Source organism: Fopius arisanus, unplaced genomic scaffold, assembly GCF_000806365.1.
Source record: "Fopius arisanus strain USDA-PBARC FA_bdor unplaced genomic scaffold, ASM80636v1 scaffold00014, whole genome shotgun sequence".
Classification (NCBI taxonomy): domain Eukaryota; kingdom Metazoa; phylum Arthropoda; class Insecta; order Hymenoptera; family Braconidae; genus Fopius; species Fopius arisanus.
Genome location: NW_011887753.1, coordinates 740,295 through 754,096, shown reverse-complemented (window position 1 = coordinate 754,096; position 13,802 = coordinate 740,295). Strand labels below are relative to the sequence as shown.

General features: G+C 37.2%; 1 protein-coding gene across 5 annotated transcripts in view; it reads right to left on the bottom strand.

The window, feature by feature from the left end:
• Positions 1-12,626, bottom strand: part of Glut1 (Glucose transporter 1) — a 33,670-nt gene extending 21,044 nt beyond the window's left edge. For 4 of the 5 annotated variants that reach the window (XM_011299316.1, XM_011299317.1, XM_011299318.1 and 1 more), the window contains exons 1-4: positions 12,291-12,626; positions 6,153-6,330; positions 4,241-4,817; positions 236-428 (exon numbers count right to left, since the gene is read on the bottom strand). In XM_011299316.1, the coding sequence (XP_011297618.1) occupies positions 236-428; positions 4,241-4,809 (762 nt within the window). In that variant the 5' untranslated portion in view covers positions 4,810-4,817; positions 6,153-6,330; positions 12,291-12,626. Of the gene's footprint in view, positions 1-235; positions 429-1,914; positions 2,240-4,240; positions 4,818-6,152; positions 6,331-12,290 lie in introns of those variants that run through there. The other variant, XM_011299319.1, reaches the window with a different exon arrangement.
• Between the last annotated feature and the right edge of the window lie 1,176 nt (positions 12,627-13,802).

Here is a 13,802-nt window from a genome sequence, read left to right as displayed (position 1 = left end):
TACAACCATTGACCTACAGAATTAACAGTAGATCGATTCTCCCTGGAAGCGAGAAATCTTTATTCTGAAATGTGGAATTTATGGAATCGGTGGAATTGGTGGAATCGGTGGAATCGGTGGAATCGGTGGAATCGGTGGAATTGGTGGAATTGGTGGAATTGGTGGAATTGATGGATTTGGTGGATTTGGTAAAAAAAAATGTACAAATTGAAGAGGTCAGCTCGTAAAATGATACCTTAATCGCCACCATATCACGTTTGACCTCGCTGACCTCGCTCTGACAAGACTCAACACTTTTAGTGAGCTCCTGAAGTTGCGTACGAATCTCACACAGAGCTACAGTAGTTTCTAGCTGGCGGTCACCCCGCTGCAGCTCATCCAGCTTGGCACTCAAGTTCATACTCATCACGCTGACCTGTTTCTGCAGACTGCGACACACACATTAGCCCCAATGAATTTTCCTCTTTTCCCGGTTCTGTTACACCACCCTCAAAACTCTCCACGTCCAAACACACATCGGACACATCACGTATACAGAGAGCATTATTATTCAGCATTTTTTTTTTTTCAACAACACATCGACGCTAAGACTAAGACCAGCTAACAAAGCCAGTCTCTATTTAGACGTCTAAATTCTTTCTTTTTTTTTTACACGCTGCCGAGCTTTCAAGCTCTTTCACACTCTGAATCGTTTTAGGCGGATTTTTTCATTCACTTTTTTACCCCAGTATTCATTTTTTTTTTTCAATCTCCGAGAGTGCACTCAGCTCGGCAGCTGCTGAATTATTATTTTTTTCCTTATTTTTATTTTTTTTTTTAATTTCATTCATCAGACAAAAACACAGACAATTACAAATGCCAAACTAATAAAGCGTGTTTATGGGTAAATAATTGCGGTATTTATTGGTTAATATTGTGTTTTGTGATTGTGTCAGGTTGGTAAATTAAAAGATTGGTCAGGCGGTGCACTCGGTGGAGACTCGAGGCTGAAATGTGAAGTCAGGTCGACTGATGTCGACTGAGGAAAAACTTCTTGGCGTCAGACGAGAAGTTTCTAGATTCAAGAAAATGGAGTTTCTGCATTTGAGAAAATCGGTTTCTTGATTCTAGATCATTTATCTTTTTTAGTAACATCTGAAAACTCTTTTTCTCTGTGTAAAGAATAGTTGGAAATCACTCGGTGGTTTGATGAAGTCAATTGACCAACTTCTTCACCAGGAAAATAATGATTACCCCTCGAGTCTCCTCACTTCTCAAAAAAAAATATATATTCAACTCGTTAAAAAATATCTTCCTCTTCCAACAAAATATTTCCCCTATTAAAATCGTATTCAATCGCGAATGATCCGGCAGTGAAGGCACGATGCAAGTGCTCGATAATAATAATAAAAAAGAGAAAACCAATAAAAATGATATCCCTGATACGAAAAAGAAGAACCAGTGAAGAGAAGAAGTGAACAGTGAATAACGATATCTCTGGAGCAATTCTCGATTATCGGTGGTGCACAGCGAGGCGTGAGGTGAAACTTTTGGCTCTCAGGAATTATTGAAGAGTACTGAGTCGTTATGAAAGTTGAGAATAAAAATACTAGACTCCGGGGGGAATTCATTTCTCCAAATAAGCGAGTGATTGAAAAAGATTATTTTGAAAAAAAAAAAAAAACGTGAGAGAGAGAGCGAAAAAAAAAAGCAGACGGGAGGGGTGGGCACACGATATACTTTTCCGACACAACGTCTCTCACAAATCATAATAAAGGGGTGATGATGGGGTGGGATTAAATGGTGAGACAATGGACTGATTGATATGAAATTCCACTTGAATGATTAAAATGTTGCAGAATGACGAGAAAAAAAAAATATGAAAAATATCATTATGTTAGGTAATAATAATCAGTGAACGATGTCGTTATGTACCTGGGAGATAGGGAGACCATGGCTGTGTTCCGAAACTACAGTAGCCCTTCTACGCCTCCCCCTCAAATCCCTCTCACTTCCTCCTCCAGAATTCACTAGATTTTACTTAATTGTAAGTATTTTATCGTTCGTATTTCTCAAGACTTATTTGGTTTATCAACGTCTTTCGATTGTACATTTATACGATCTCCGACGCATGTTAACTCACACGACGTTAATCCGATACACAACAACCCCATGTATTTGCACACAATATCTCGATCAGTCTCGGCCGAGTGGGTCCAACACACAGAAGCAGAAGAATCCCAACCGCGACCACCACTTTTTACCACTCTGATAGCTTTACCTAGTTTAGGAAACACAGTCGTGGTTCAGTAAGATGCTTGATGGCGTCGATCGCTCGCAATTAACAATACAAATGTGGACACAATTTTTTTTTTCTCACTCTGACCTTTCAAAATCTCACCTCCAACAATTTATTCCTATTTTTTACCTTTATTTGTTCATTAAAAAATCCTCAAAATTTACCGTTATCATTCATCTATTTATTTATTCATAATTTTTAACACTCGAGATTAAGCAATTATTCATTGAGAGTTATTATAGGAATACATTCTTGGTGATAGGGAATATTGTGCCTGCACTTGTGTCGTTATCGCCAATTAGTTCAATTATTTATTTATTTTTATCTTCTTTTGATTATTTTGTTAATTTGAGTTGCGACGCGCCGCCAGCTTACTCACCCCTGCCTAGATGCCCGCGTCCACGAGCGAGCTTGTAATTAGAATGGGCCCCATCATTCAACGCACATGAAGATGATTAGATAATTTTTCATTGCCAAAAATAATTAATAAAAATCAGCGTGACCTCATGAGTGATTGGCGGACGATGCATGAATCATCATTATCTTAATCAAAAGCTGAAATTAAAAAGTACTTTTCGTCAATACCAATTGTTACTCGAGGCAACTTGGGACAAGTACTAGCCACTACTTATTTCCTCTCCTCGTGAAAATTATTATTTATCACCGTGAAATATTGTTATTACTCTCGGCGAGTGTCATTATTACTCCCGTAAGTTATTAATAATAATAATGAATAATGGTTTACACTTGAAATAATTACGGGATTATTCGAAAAACCCTCGGTACAAGCGAAAAGTTCTTTTTATTTAAACCGTGCAGAACTTTTTGTTTCATGACAGTGTGATTTATTTAATCGTGCATTTATTCTTGATTCTCGCGGTGATCCACAGAAAATTGTTCAGCGATCGAGCGATTTATCAATTTTATTGATAATAATTTATTCATGCAACCGACCATGAGGGACATATGAACAATGTGAATGAGCAACCAGTGGTAAGCCTGCGAGCGTCGCGCAGCGAGAAAACGTTAAAATCAAACTGAAAAATATTCTTGAGAAAAGTTTAAACAATAACACCAAAAATAATCGTCGTTGGACTCGAGGTAATAATGATTTAAAGAGCTATATCCTGAAAACATTGATATTGCGATTAGAGATGTGGAAATAGTTCTTTTTTTTTTTCATGAATTTTATTACCGTCATATGACAGTTATCGCGCATCATTTCCACACATCTCTAATCGTGATTATTAGACGTTTGGTTTATTATGTACAATTATGTAATTGCTGTGTTGATTTTTCATGTATAAATGATAATATTGCCTGGAGATAAGCGTTTGCGTTGACGGTACTCTCGGTTAAACGTTCGTCTATAAACAGGATAGAAATGTTTTCGTTTCAAAAAAGTTAGATCAAAAGATTTATCGCGACCTAGGTATTATGAATATTACAATGTGAATAAAAATTGTCGAGGGGAATTTCCGCTGATTTTTTAAAACCTGCTGTTGCCGTACAGGATTGACTACAAATTGGTAATCGCAGATGGAAAATTCCTCGGATCATTAGTTGCGAAGTGGCAAATAATACAATTTTGTTTGGCTCGATAACAAGTGGTTGTCACATCAAAGAATTTCCGAGGAAAATCCGAGGGGACAAGGGTTTTCCGATATTGAAAGGTACAGCATCAATTCCCCCCAACTCTCCACTTTCCACGGAATCGATAAAAAATTCATCATAAGACGAAAAATAAATGTACAGATGTGTTTTTCAACGAAAAGAGTAAAAGTGTTGAAACGCGTCTACAAAACTCCAGTGGTTGCCAAGAAAGTGGGAGATTTCAGGACCACAAAGAGCACAATGACAAAATGATAAATAAAAGGGAAGAGTAACTCGTACTAGACTCTCTTATTTTCTAATTGTCATGTTTAGCTAGGCATCACGGATGATGATGATTGCCTGACATACCTTATGAGCAACTCCCTGAGAGTAGCTTCATCGTCCTCCTGTATTTCTTCCTGCGTCTCATTACTGAATACACCACGTGGATAATAATAATGACGTGGAGCTGGTCTTGCACCAAGTTGTCTCACACTGCCAGGATAGTAGTAATGATGATGATGCTCAGCTGTTGACTGGGGATATCTTCCAGTGCTGTGTCCCCTCGTCAGCTTGAAAGCTGATGCCTCGTATGGGCCACCTTGGACATTGTCACCGTAAAATCCACGCACCGCATATTGCTCCTCCACTCTGAAGCCAAAGGGCTCACGGGGATTGTGATCACTTGTTCCCGTTAACTTCTCCTCCGTATTTCTTCGTGATCGTAGATCTTCACGACTGCGTACACTTGCTGGGCGCAATCCTGCCTCCTCCTGAAGGACTTTGCGCTTCTTTCGTGATCGCTCCAGGGACTCCGTTATTGGATTTTTACGATCTAGGGAACCCGCTGCACCCGTCACCTCCTCGTACTCGGGATCCAGGGGGGGACCTCCACTCCAAAGCGGATCTATTGACTTGAAGCCGCGTGAATCGGCCATCCTATGTCCTGGGATTAGCCCACATCACATATTTACACAAACGCTTGTTATCTCTTTTATCCATCATATTGGGTACTTCTTCGATATTTTTTTTATAATAATTTATGGGTTTTGTGGTTATTTTGAGAAATTATGGAGACAAGCATATGGAAAATTTTTCGATAAAAATTATTGGTATTGAGAGAGTGTGTATGGAATTTGCAGAATATTCTCATGATTTTTGCAACAAGGAGAGAAATTCCACAGAAAATTCCCAGCGCAAGTACTAAAAAATCTCATCTGATAAAATTTCTGGCTATTTACGAGAAAAATTCGTGTATTACCCAATAAAATTTTCAGTGCCTGCCCGAGAATTTTCCCCTAACTCCTGCATTGTCTCCCCTTTTCTGTGCTATAAAACAGGATAAGTTTTCTAAAGAATTTCTTTCCGGATATGATTCCACGGGATCCCCAACTTCTGTTAAGTTTTTTCCATTTCTTCTTCTCTTTTTTCCTGAATCATCAATATTTTCAAGAACTCAAGGGTCCATTTTACCCATTCTGGCAATTTGAATTGAGTGAAAGTAGGAAAATATTATTCCAAGTGGTGAATGTGATGAAGTGGAAGATCTAAACTCATTCCATCAGATAGCCAGAAAATGTGACGTTTCCAAAGAACTCTCGATTCTCCCTCCGAGATATTTCAAAAAGAGGTTTCCATTCTCAATAATACTTTTCCCTTTCTCCACAGTGACAAGGGTTTAATACCAGTGTTTTCCAGCGGAAATTTTTCCCCTTGTCCCCAATCCCTCTATTTGCACTCCCATTTCACCATAAAAGGAAGAAAAGCGTTTTGAAAGAAGATAATCCAATAGACTTAACTTCCTTCGTTCCAGCGAATTCATCACGATAAGGTAAAAAAAGTTCTCATAAAACATTGTTTCGGAGGAATTCTCGAGAATGAGTTTTCGTAATAACAAATTAAACAATCCGGAAGCTTCATTTGCCAAGGATAAAAGTTGATCATCGGGGAAAATCCTGGGCGCGAGGTAAACAACAATAAAACCCTGAGATGAGGCCGTGATATCGATTCGCGGATACTCAGGTGAAGGCAGTTTTTTACTCGGAGGAAAATCGTGGAAAAATTTATTTCACCGATGTTTCTGCCATTTCTCGGATAAACGATATCCAGGAAGAAATATTCTATCAAATTTACTTAACGGTTTGAAAATCTCCATCAATTTTTGCGAAAAAAAATTTTTTCAATTTCATGTGATATTGTGATTGAAAATTGTCATTGAAAATTCGGGGAATACCGGTCTTTTTTAATTTGATAGCGACAATTAATAAAAATAAATCCTTACCTTGAAGTTCTTTCTAATGTCCATTGTGCCGGAGCTATTCAGCAGCGGTGATAAACCCCCGGGTGACGTCAGCTGTGACCTCTCGCCACCCTTTACGAAAAAATCGAAGGGTCAGAAGAAAAGTGAGACGAGTGACAAATGAAATTATCAGTGGGTCTCCAGCACCGGTTGAGTTAATCTGAAATTTCGGAAATGAGAGCATCAGTTCTGGACAACTTTTGGCCAGTGGGTGGTGGGAGGTGGAATTACAGTTGAAAATTTAATTTTCCAATTTTGTTATACCCATCAGTATTTCACTTTGGTGGGCGCACTTGGCAGTCAATTTCAAAACTCCATTGCTCTCGTGAGGGCCAACATCCTGGGGCCTCAAAACCCCATGTTAGCTCTAACTAACCGTAATGGTCAGTACGTTGAGTGCATATGGCGTTTTGAATTCACTGGGTTTGTTATCCAGAAATTAACGATTATGTAATGCGCCTTTCAACACGAGTTTATGTTCTGTTTGATTTTTAACCCGGTGAATGGACTCCACTGGGAATCGACTATTCGCCAGTTATTATGGCCGCATCCAATAACCGGACAAATCTTGATTTCCCCATTAAATTTATTAATTCATCATTCCGAAATTTAATCGACGGTTTAACGCTCGTTTTATCATTTCCATGCGATTCTATTCTACCCGGTTCCGCTATTATTCTCAGAACTTTCAGATTAAATACCCAACGCCTTTATTTTTATTACCAATTTTTAATGCTTTTTTATTCATTATTATGTCAAGGTGTTCGTCAATAATTAATTTGGTTTTTGAATAATCAGGGAATAATTTTTAAAACTGGAAGGCAGGGAGTGGATTAATAAATTTTGAGGGAAGAATATTTTTATGGAATAATTGAGCGAAAAATTTGATCGCCATGTCGTCATGACGCAAATTTTTCCCCGTGCACTAAAAATTGAATTGCAGACATTAAATTATAGAGAAATATTTTTTTCCCTGCGTTTGCAATAATGCCGATACAAGATGAAGCCTGGGAGTTGTGGTGTTGGAATAATTGGAATATTAGGCTGTCTGATGTGTTTGAACATCGCAGACATTAGATTCCTCACGTAATTGACAGATAACGCAGAATAATAATTAATGTATGCGTGTTGGCATGAGTCACCTTGACAGTGACTGCTTCCATTTTTCTTTATCGCGGACGTGCAAGGAAAAATACCGGTGAATACACATATACACGATTTTATCCTTCGATATGATTATCCTCATACCTGACAGAGTCACGAAACGAGTGAGGAAAATAAAAAATTTTCTGTCATAATGATTGCAGAAAATTGAGAAAAAAATTATGAGATAAAGTGAATTTACCATTTTTTAGAATTATCGATTTATCTCGAGCACTATCGACTTGAGGTGAAAACATCAAAAAACGTTTTTTGGAGCTCATTAAATTCTAGACAAAAAAGAATTCTTGGTATTTTCTCCGGAAATTAATAGCTTGCTGATGAATCGATACGGAAAAAACTATAAAAGTGGATATCACATGATTCTTGGAATTATCTTTTTCGAGTAATCTCTCGTTATTTTGGAATTGATAGTGAGAGATCGGTTATCGGTGAATTTTAAGGAGTACTCTTTAATTATTGTAAAATATTCCAATAGAATACAGGCCCTGAAACTTCTTGAAAATCCTTTACAACAAAGATATCTGGAAATTCATTTTCTCTCATCGCCCTTTCACGTCACTACCAAGTTACTCTCCAAAATTAATTTGAAAAACTGATTAAATTCCAATTTCAATTTTAATGAGGCCCGGCCCCAATCACCCTCGACTTCTTCATTATCCTCCCCCTCTTTTCCATAAATTCCGGAATAATAGATTGAAAAATTCAATTTCAAACAGGCAATCCAGAAAAAATGTCATTTTCCTCGTTTGTAAGTATTTTATATTTATATATTAATACAAAACGTTAAAAGATAATTTTTTGAGAAAAATATGAATCTCAAGAGTCTATAATAAATTGCATATTCATTTAAAAAATGATAAAAATTCCAATTAAAATTTGTGGATTTTCTTGTAAACGGTTGATAAATTCGGGATTGAGATAGCCAGAGGTAAAAAATTGAAAAGTTAAACTTGACGGCATAAAAAGCTTGAATTCGGAAGCAAAAAGAATTGGAGATCCGAGCAAACATTACGTTTTAGTTGCTTCACCTTTCGGGGTCATAATAAACCGCGGAAATTCCGTGCGCATCCGCAAGCGCCAAAAAAAAATCGCGATGATGAGAGGAAAAAATGAGAAAAATCTCATACAAAAAGAGAGAGAGGCAAATGTTGATTGCCAGTCTCGACATTTTAAATGCGGAGAGATAAGTCGCACCGGAGATGATCCCGTACCACTTGCAACCATTTCTCGCTCTGTTGTGAACTGTCGGCGATGTAAAAGTGAATGACACGAGACTGAAAAAAAAGACGGCGAGTGCGCATGATACAAGCAAACAATACAAAATTAACAGACATCTCTTTTGTCCCTGGAAAAACAAATTTTCCTATTCTTTGTTCACCATTTCCGTGCTCCCCTGACACTGAGGAATTAATACTACATATTTTTATGGTCTGGGGGCAATAAACAATGACAGAGATTTGTCTGGTTAGAGAGGAACATAATGAGGACATGAAAAATTCGTCTTTCTTCATTATCTCATTACAAAACTGCAACTTTGAGAAGAAAAATTTATTCAATACCCGTCGAAATCGTTGAATACTCGAAATGACTCACTGCTATTTTATTACTAATTATTGCCAATCAATTATTTTTGTAAATAATAATTGGAAAGTTTAGGTTTGTTGACGTATTAATTGCTCAGCACCCAGAACGGAGTTTTATTGAATTTTCAAGATGAATGAGACCTTTCATACGCGATGCAATCTCAAAGTTAATTAAATCCCACAATATTTCGAATTAAGTTGCAGCAGTTGCCAGGAATTAATCAAATTTATAGCAGGGAAACCTGCAGGAATTACTATTCCGAATATTGTGTTGAATTGGAAAAAAATTTTCGAGACTTCACGTCGATTTTCTCATCGAGATAAAAAGTCTTTAAGAAAAGGACTTTGGATATTGTGATATCGGCAATTATTATCGTGATAATTCACTACTCGATAACACCTGAAAGTTGTAGATACAAATTTTCGACGTCAACTCAAGAAAACTTGAGAACAGAATTTCGAGTCGATGGCTAATTTCAGAGTAAATTCATATCACTCGATGGTAAATGGAAATTCACTACGTAAAATCATGAAATACTTAAAAATCTTTAGTGAAACGTTAAATTTCATGAGTCGTCGCTCCCTAAATCGATTTCTCCGTCGTTTCCGTGGGAACTTTCACGAAAGTGCCACTAAAACGTAAAAATTGTGACAGTTCTGAGGAAATTTTAAAAAATTTCAATAGAAACGATAAATTTCGATTGAACTCTCGCATAAAAATACCCAGAAATAGATAAAAATCGGGAGTACATCACAATTAATTTTCATCAGAATGAAAAGAAATGGAAACATCCGAGTAAATTACAGATGTTAAAAAATGTATAATACTCCAGTGAAACGTGAAAATTCAAGAGTGGTCTCTCCCCAAATCAATTTCCCGGTCACGTCCCAGGAAACTCTTTAGAAACTGTCAATAAAATTCCAAACTAGTGCAGATAATCCCAAAAATATCTGCGATTACAAAACCCGAGAAACTCCAGCCATGAAATCTTCCCCGAAATAACTGAACCCATAAAGTAACAAGTACGAGAATTTCTCCCCGAAAAATTTGAAAAATAGCAGCACTGGCATTAGCATGATTAAGAGTGAGCTGGGATTATTAATTAAGAAAGTGTTTGGGTTTCACCGAGTATACGTTTGTGCAAGTCTCACTGAAACTTTTGGCCAGTGGAAGTGAGACTGAATTTCCTGGTGACAGAGAAATGAGGGAAACTAGTGCGTAGGGAGAAAACCCTGAGGAAGATCCATTCAATTTCAACTCCAGGAGAAGCCCTGTGTCAAGACGAGGAGAACAAAAGACAGGACAAAAGCGAGTGATGATACACTGAAGTACAAAATTGTACTTGGAATTTCAGGTAAAAACCTCGAAGTATCCATAACAGTGAATAATTTTCATTGTTATAATTATTATCTCAATTTGTTAAAAATCGAGAGAATCAATTATATCGAATGCTTTCGTCATTGGAAATTCACTCCATTGTCGATGAATGATAAATTTGATAAACAAGTAGTTCTGTGAATTAAAGCTCGTGATCCAGAAAATCCTGATGAATCTGTTACTTAAATCTCAAGAAATCTCCAACAGTGTAGTTCCACCGAGAGACAAGTCTCTGGAGAACTCTCTGTGTTTCCCCCAGTTTGAAGCCTTCATTTGCGCCTGTTTCCCGTGTTAATCAACTCCGTAATAATTGTCGCATTGAATATTCATACTTTGGCATTAAAAAGGGAGGAGTAACGAATCCCAGGCCGTCCTCATCAACTCAAATATTTTTTTTTCTCATCATAATTATCTCTTCTCCACTACTCTTCAACCCGTGAATTTCTTGAGACATTTTCAGAGCTTCGTGATCATTATCCTACGCGATAACGAAAAACTTATCTGCAGACTGATTACGACAATAACAGTAATGCCGACACAACCGCACAATAAACTCAGCGGAAACGACTTTTTCTGTAACAATCCCAGAAATACTCCGTTATTTCGCATTATAAATGACGGCAGAGATAAAAAAAAATGTGTATGAATTGAATATTATCAACGACAATAAACAAAACGAGTGAGTGAATTATTTGCATTGCATAACAGAATTTCTTTGATGTTTAAACAAAGATACTGATTCATCAATACAAATACCAACGAAAATTCTCCATAAATTCCATGACAAAAAAAAATAGTCATGAGCATGAAAATAAAAAAATTCGAGTTATTCACGGAGAAATCGGTATTGCGGGTGAAATAACAGGTCCCACCGATATTGATCATCTTCTTATCAAACACACGCCCGCATTTCCATTCATTCTTTAATGAAACAACTCTGCCATGTCCCGGGTTACAAAGAAAAAAACAAAAACAAAAATTGGAAAATGAGAAAAAGAGTAGTTGAAATAACCGGGAGCAACGAAGCGTGACGGTTGTGTTCTCGTCGCACAGCGTCGAACGACTCGTCAAGAGAGAAAAGCAATATTGCGAGTATAGAGAGGCCCAGAACAGCACAACTCACGAAACAATTTCCCCCGTGGTAGTGAGCTCAAACTACAAACCTATATAACCTACCCACGCCTACAACCCCTTCTCCGTGATTTTCCATTTTTTTTTATCTCTCCCTCCATTTGAAACATTCTACAGACTGTACAATCGGCTGCCTTGCCTCGACTAACTCAATTTCAACTAGTTTCTCAAACACCGATACCTATCCCCATTCTTTTAAATATAAACCCATAGCTTATACCGCATTTCATCTCGACATATTTCAGGTGGAGTCACTCATAAGGCAATTATCCTAAAAAAACTGGAGGAAAATAAAAACAGAAGAATGTACGCTGTAGCTAAATCCCCGCATCGTAAAAACTCGTGGAAAAAAATCCTTGAAACCTCATGGAATTTACGGAAAAGCCGGTGATAAATTATATCAAAACCTTCAGCTGATAGAGATTTTCCACTTGTAGCCATTAAACTCCAGTAAAACACAACCAGAAAAATCAAGAACGAGAAAAAAAAAATGAAGGAAGAACCTTGAGAAACTTGACAGAAAATTTTTCAAAGCATCAAGAAGTTGTCTGACCATGAATTTCCATATCTCCTTGCCCGCCCAAATTACACCGCAAAAAAAAAAAATTCCCCAGATTCCTCAAAGTGTTTATAAAAATTTCCACACCCCTCCGCCATTTTCTGCCTATTCCTCCCGATAATATAAAATGTTATTTAAGAGATTATAATAATAAATAAGAATTTTTTTTTCAAAGTATTAAAAAAATCATTCGAGTGAATTTGATGGAATGGTAACCCGAGGCAGTGGCTCCAAAATAATTCATAAATATCGACGGCAGTGGTCTGACCAAGAATTAGAGCATCTCCTGGTGGGATTTTGATTACCTGTCGTGCCCAGTAGATGCGGTACTAAATCGGCGATACCTTGTGACGGCCACCAGGGAGAAAGGCAAGTAAACAGCACAAGCCAATACAAATGGAAACTATCCGGACAATCCACTCAGACCCACCTAATTCCCTCAATCAAATGTTCACCACTCACTAATACCGATGCCATTAATAACCAAATCACAACATAATTCACCAGAAGCCGCGATAAACTCTCGATAGAATGATCAAACGATATTCGCGGTTAGGATATGATTCTCTTGTAGAAAAGACGTGTTATGTAGACTCGACCGCACGTCGACATGAACTGATCGTACCGTTTTCAAGTTGATGTTAACGCATACACATCGAACTTGTAACAGAACTGGAAATCCCACACCACTAGAATTCCCCCCGCCACTCGTAATTTTCACGGTGTATGGAGTTGGGTAACTTGTCGAAAATCCATCTCTACCTCTAATGGATGGAGTTTATCTGTCAATTAGAGTCGTGTGCTCGTTGTAAATGGCGTTATTATGATGCTGCAGATAGTCTTTGTTTGTCACTCTCGTAAATTTCTGTTTATATCGGTAATTAATCTGCTTATGGCGGAGAAATTTCCGCGTCTTTCAGCCGTGGCCGTTGACAAACGCTGTGTAGAACAAATTATTGACATTTTACCGGTGCAAACAATCCAAATGATTATTTGAAATAAATTAAAATTCATGATTTAATACGCGATTACCAACAAAAATTTTTCTTTCAGAGTTATCGAAAGAATAAAATAAAAATAAAATTTCACACCAATTATTATTACAACTAAATAGTTGGAAAGATTGAAAAGGGAAATATAATTATAGTCGAAGCTGTTATCCGTGGAATTATCGGAATAATTAAATTTTCACTCAATTACGAATTTCCGTCATTCTGAACTGACGATTCTCCCGCAATTTTCGCGAATTCAATTATTCAATGGCCAATACCCCGACATTTTATTCAAACAAATCCAGCAATTTAATATCCATTCAGTCCATAGAATCGACATTTCAGAAATAACATGGGAGTTCGATGTAAAAAAATCGTTTGAATCCAATGGAATTCGCGGAAACATTTGAATAATTGAGATGCATCAGTATATTACACCCTGGGCATTTATTTAATTCAACGGAATTAATTATTTACGCTCCACATCTCTCAGCATCCATCGATAAATGAATAAATCCATCGAATTATAAAATCGATTGATCTCCACAAAATTTGTTGAAAAATGAGTGATTATTTCAGTCATTAGACAATTTTTCAAATAAATAACAGAGAAATCGCGCGACTTCGTTTCTCAAATCCAGAGGTCCTCACCCAGAAAAATTCCCTCTGTTCTGATTTTCCTGAATATACCAACAATTCCCCGTTAAAAATTCTATGACTTAATCCCTCCCACCCTTCACTTCATAAAATCACCCCCTCCTCCCTCCCTCTAACAAATTCATCGCCTAATTCCATGGGCATTCGTCGACTCTCTAGAATCAACAT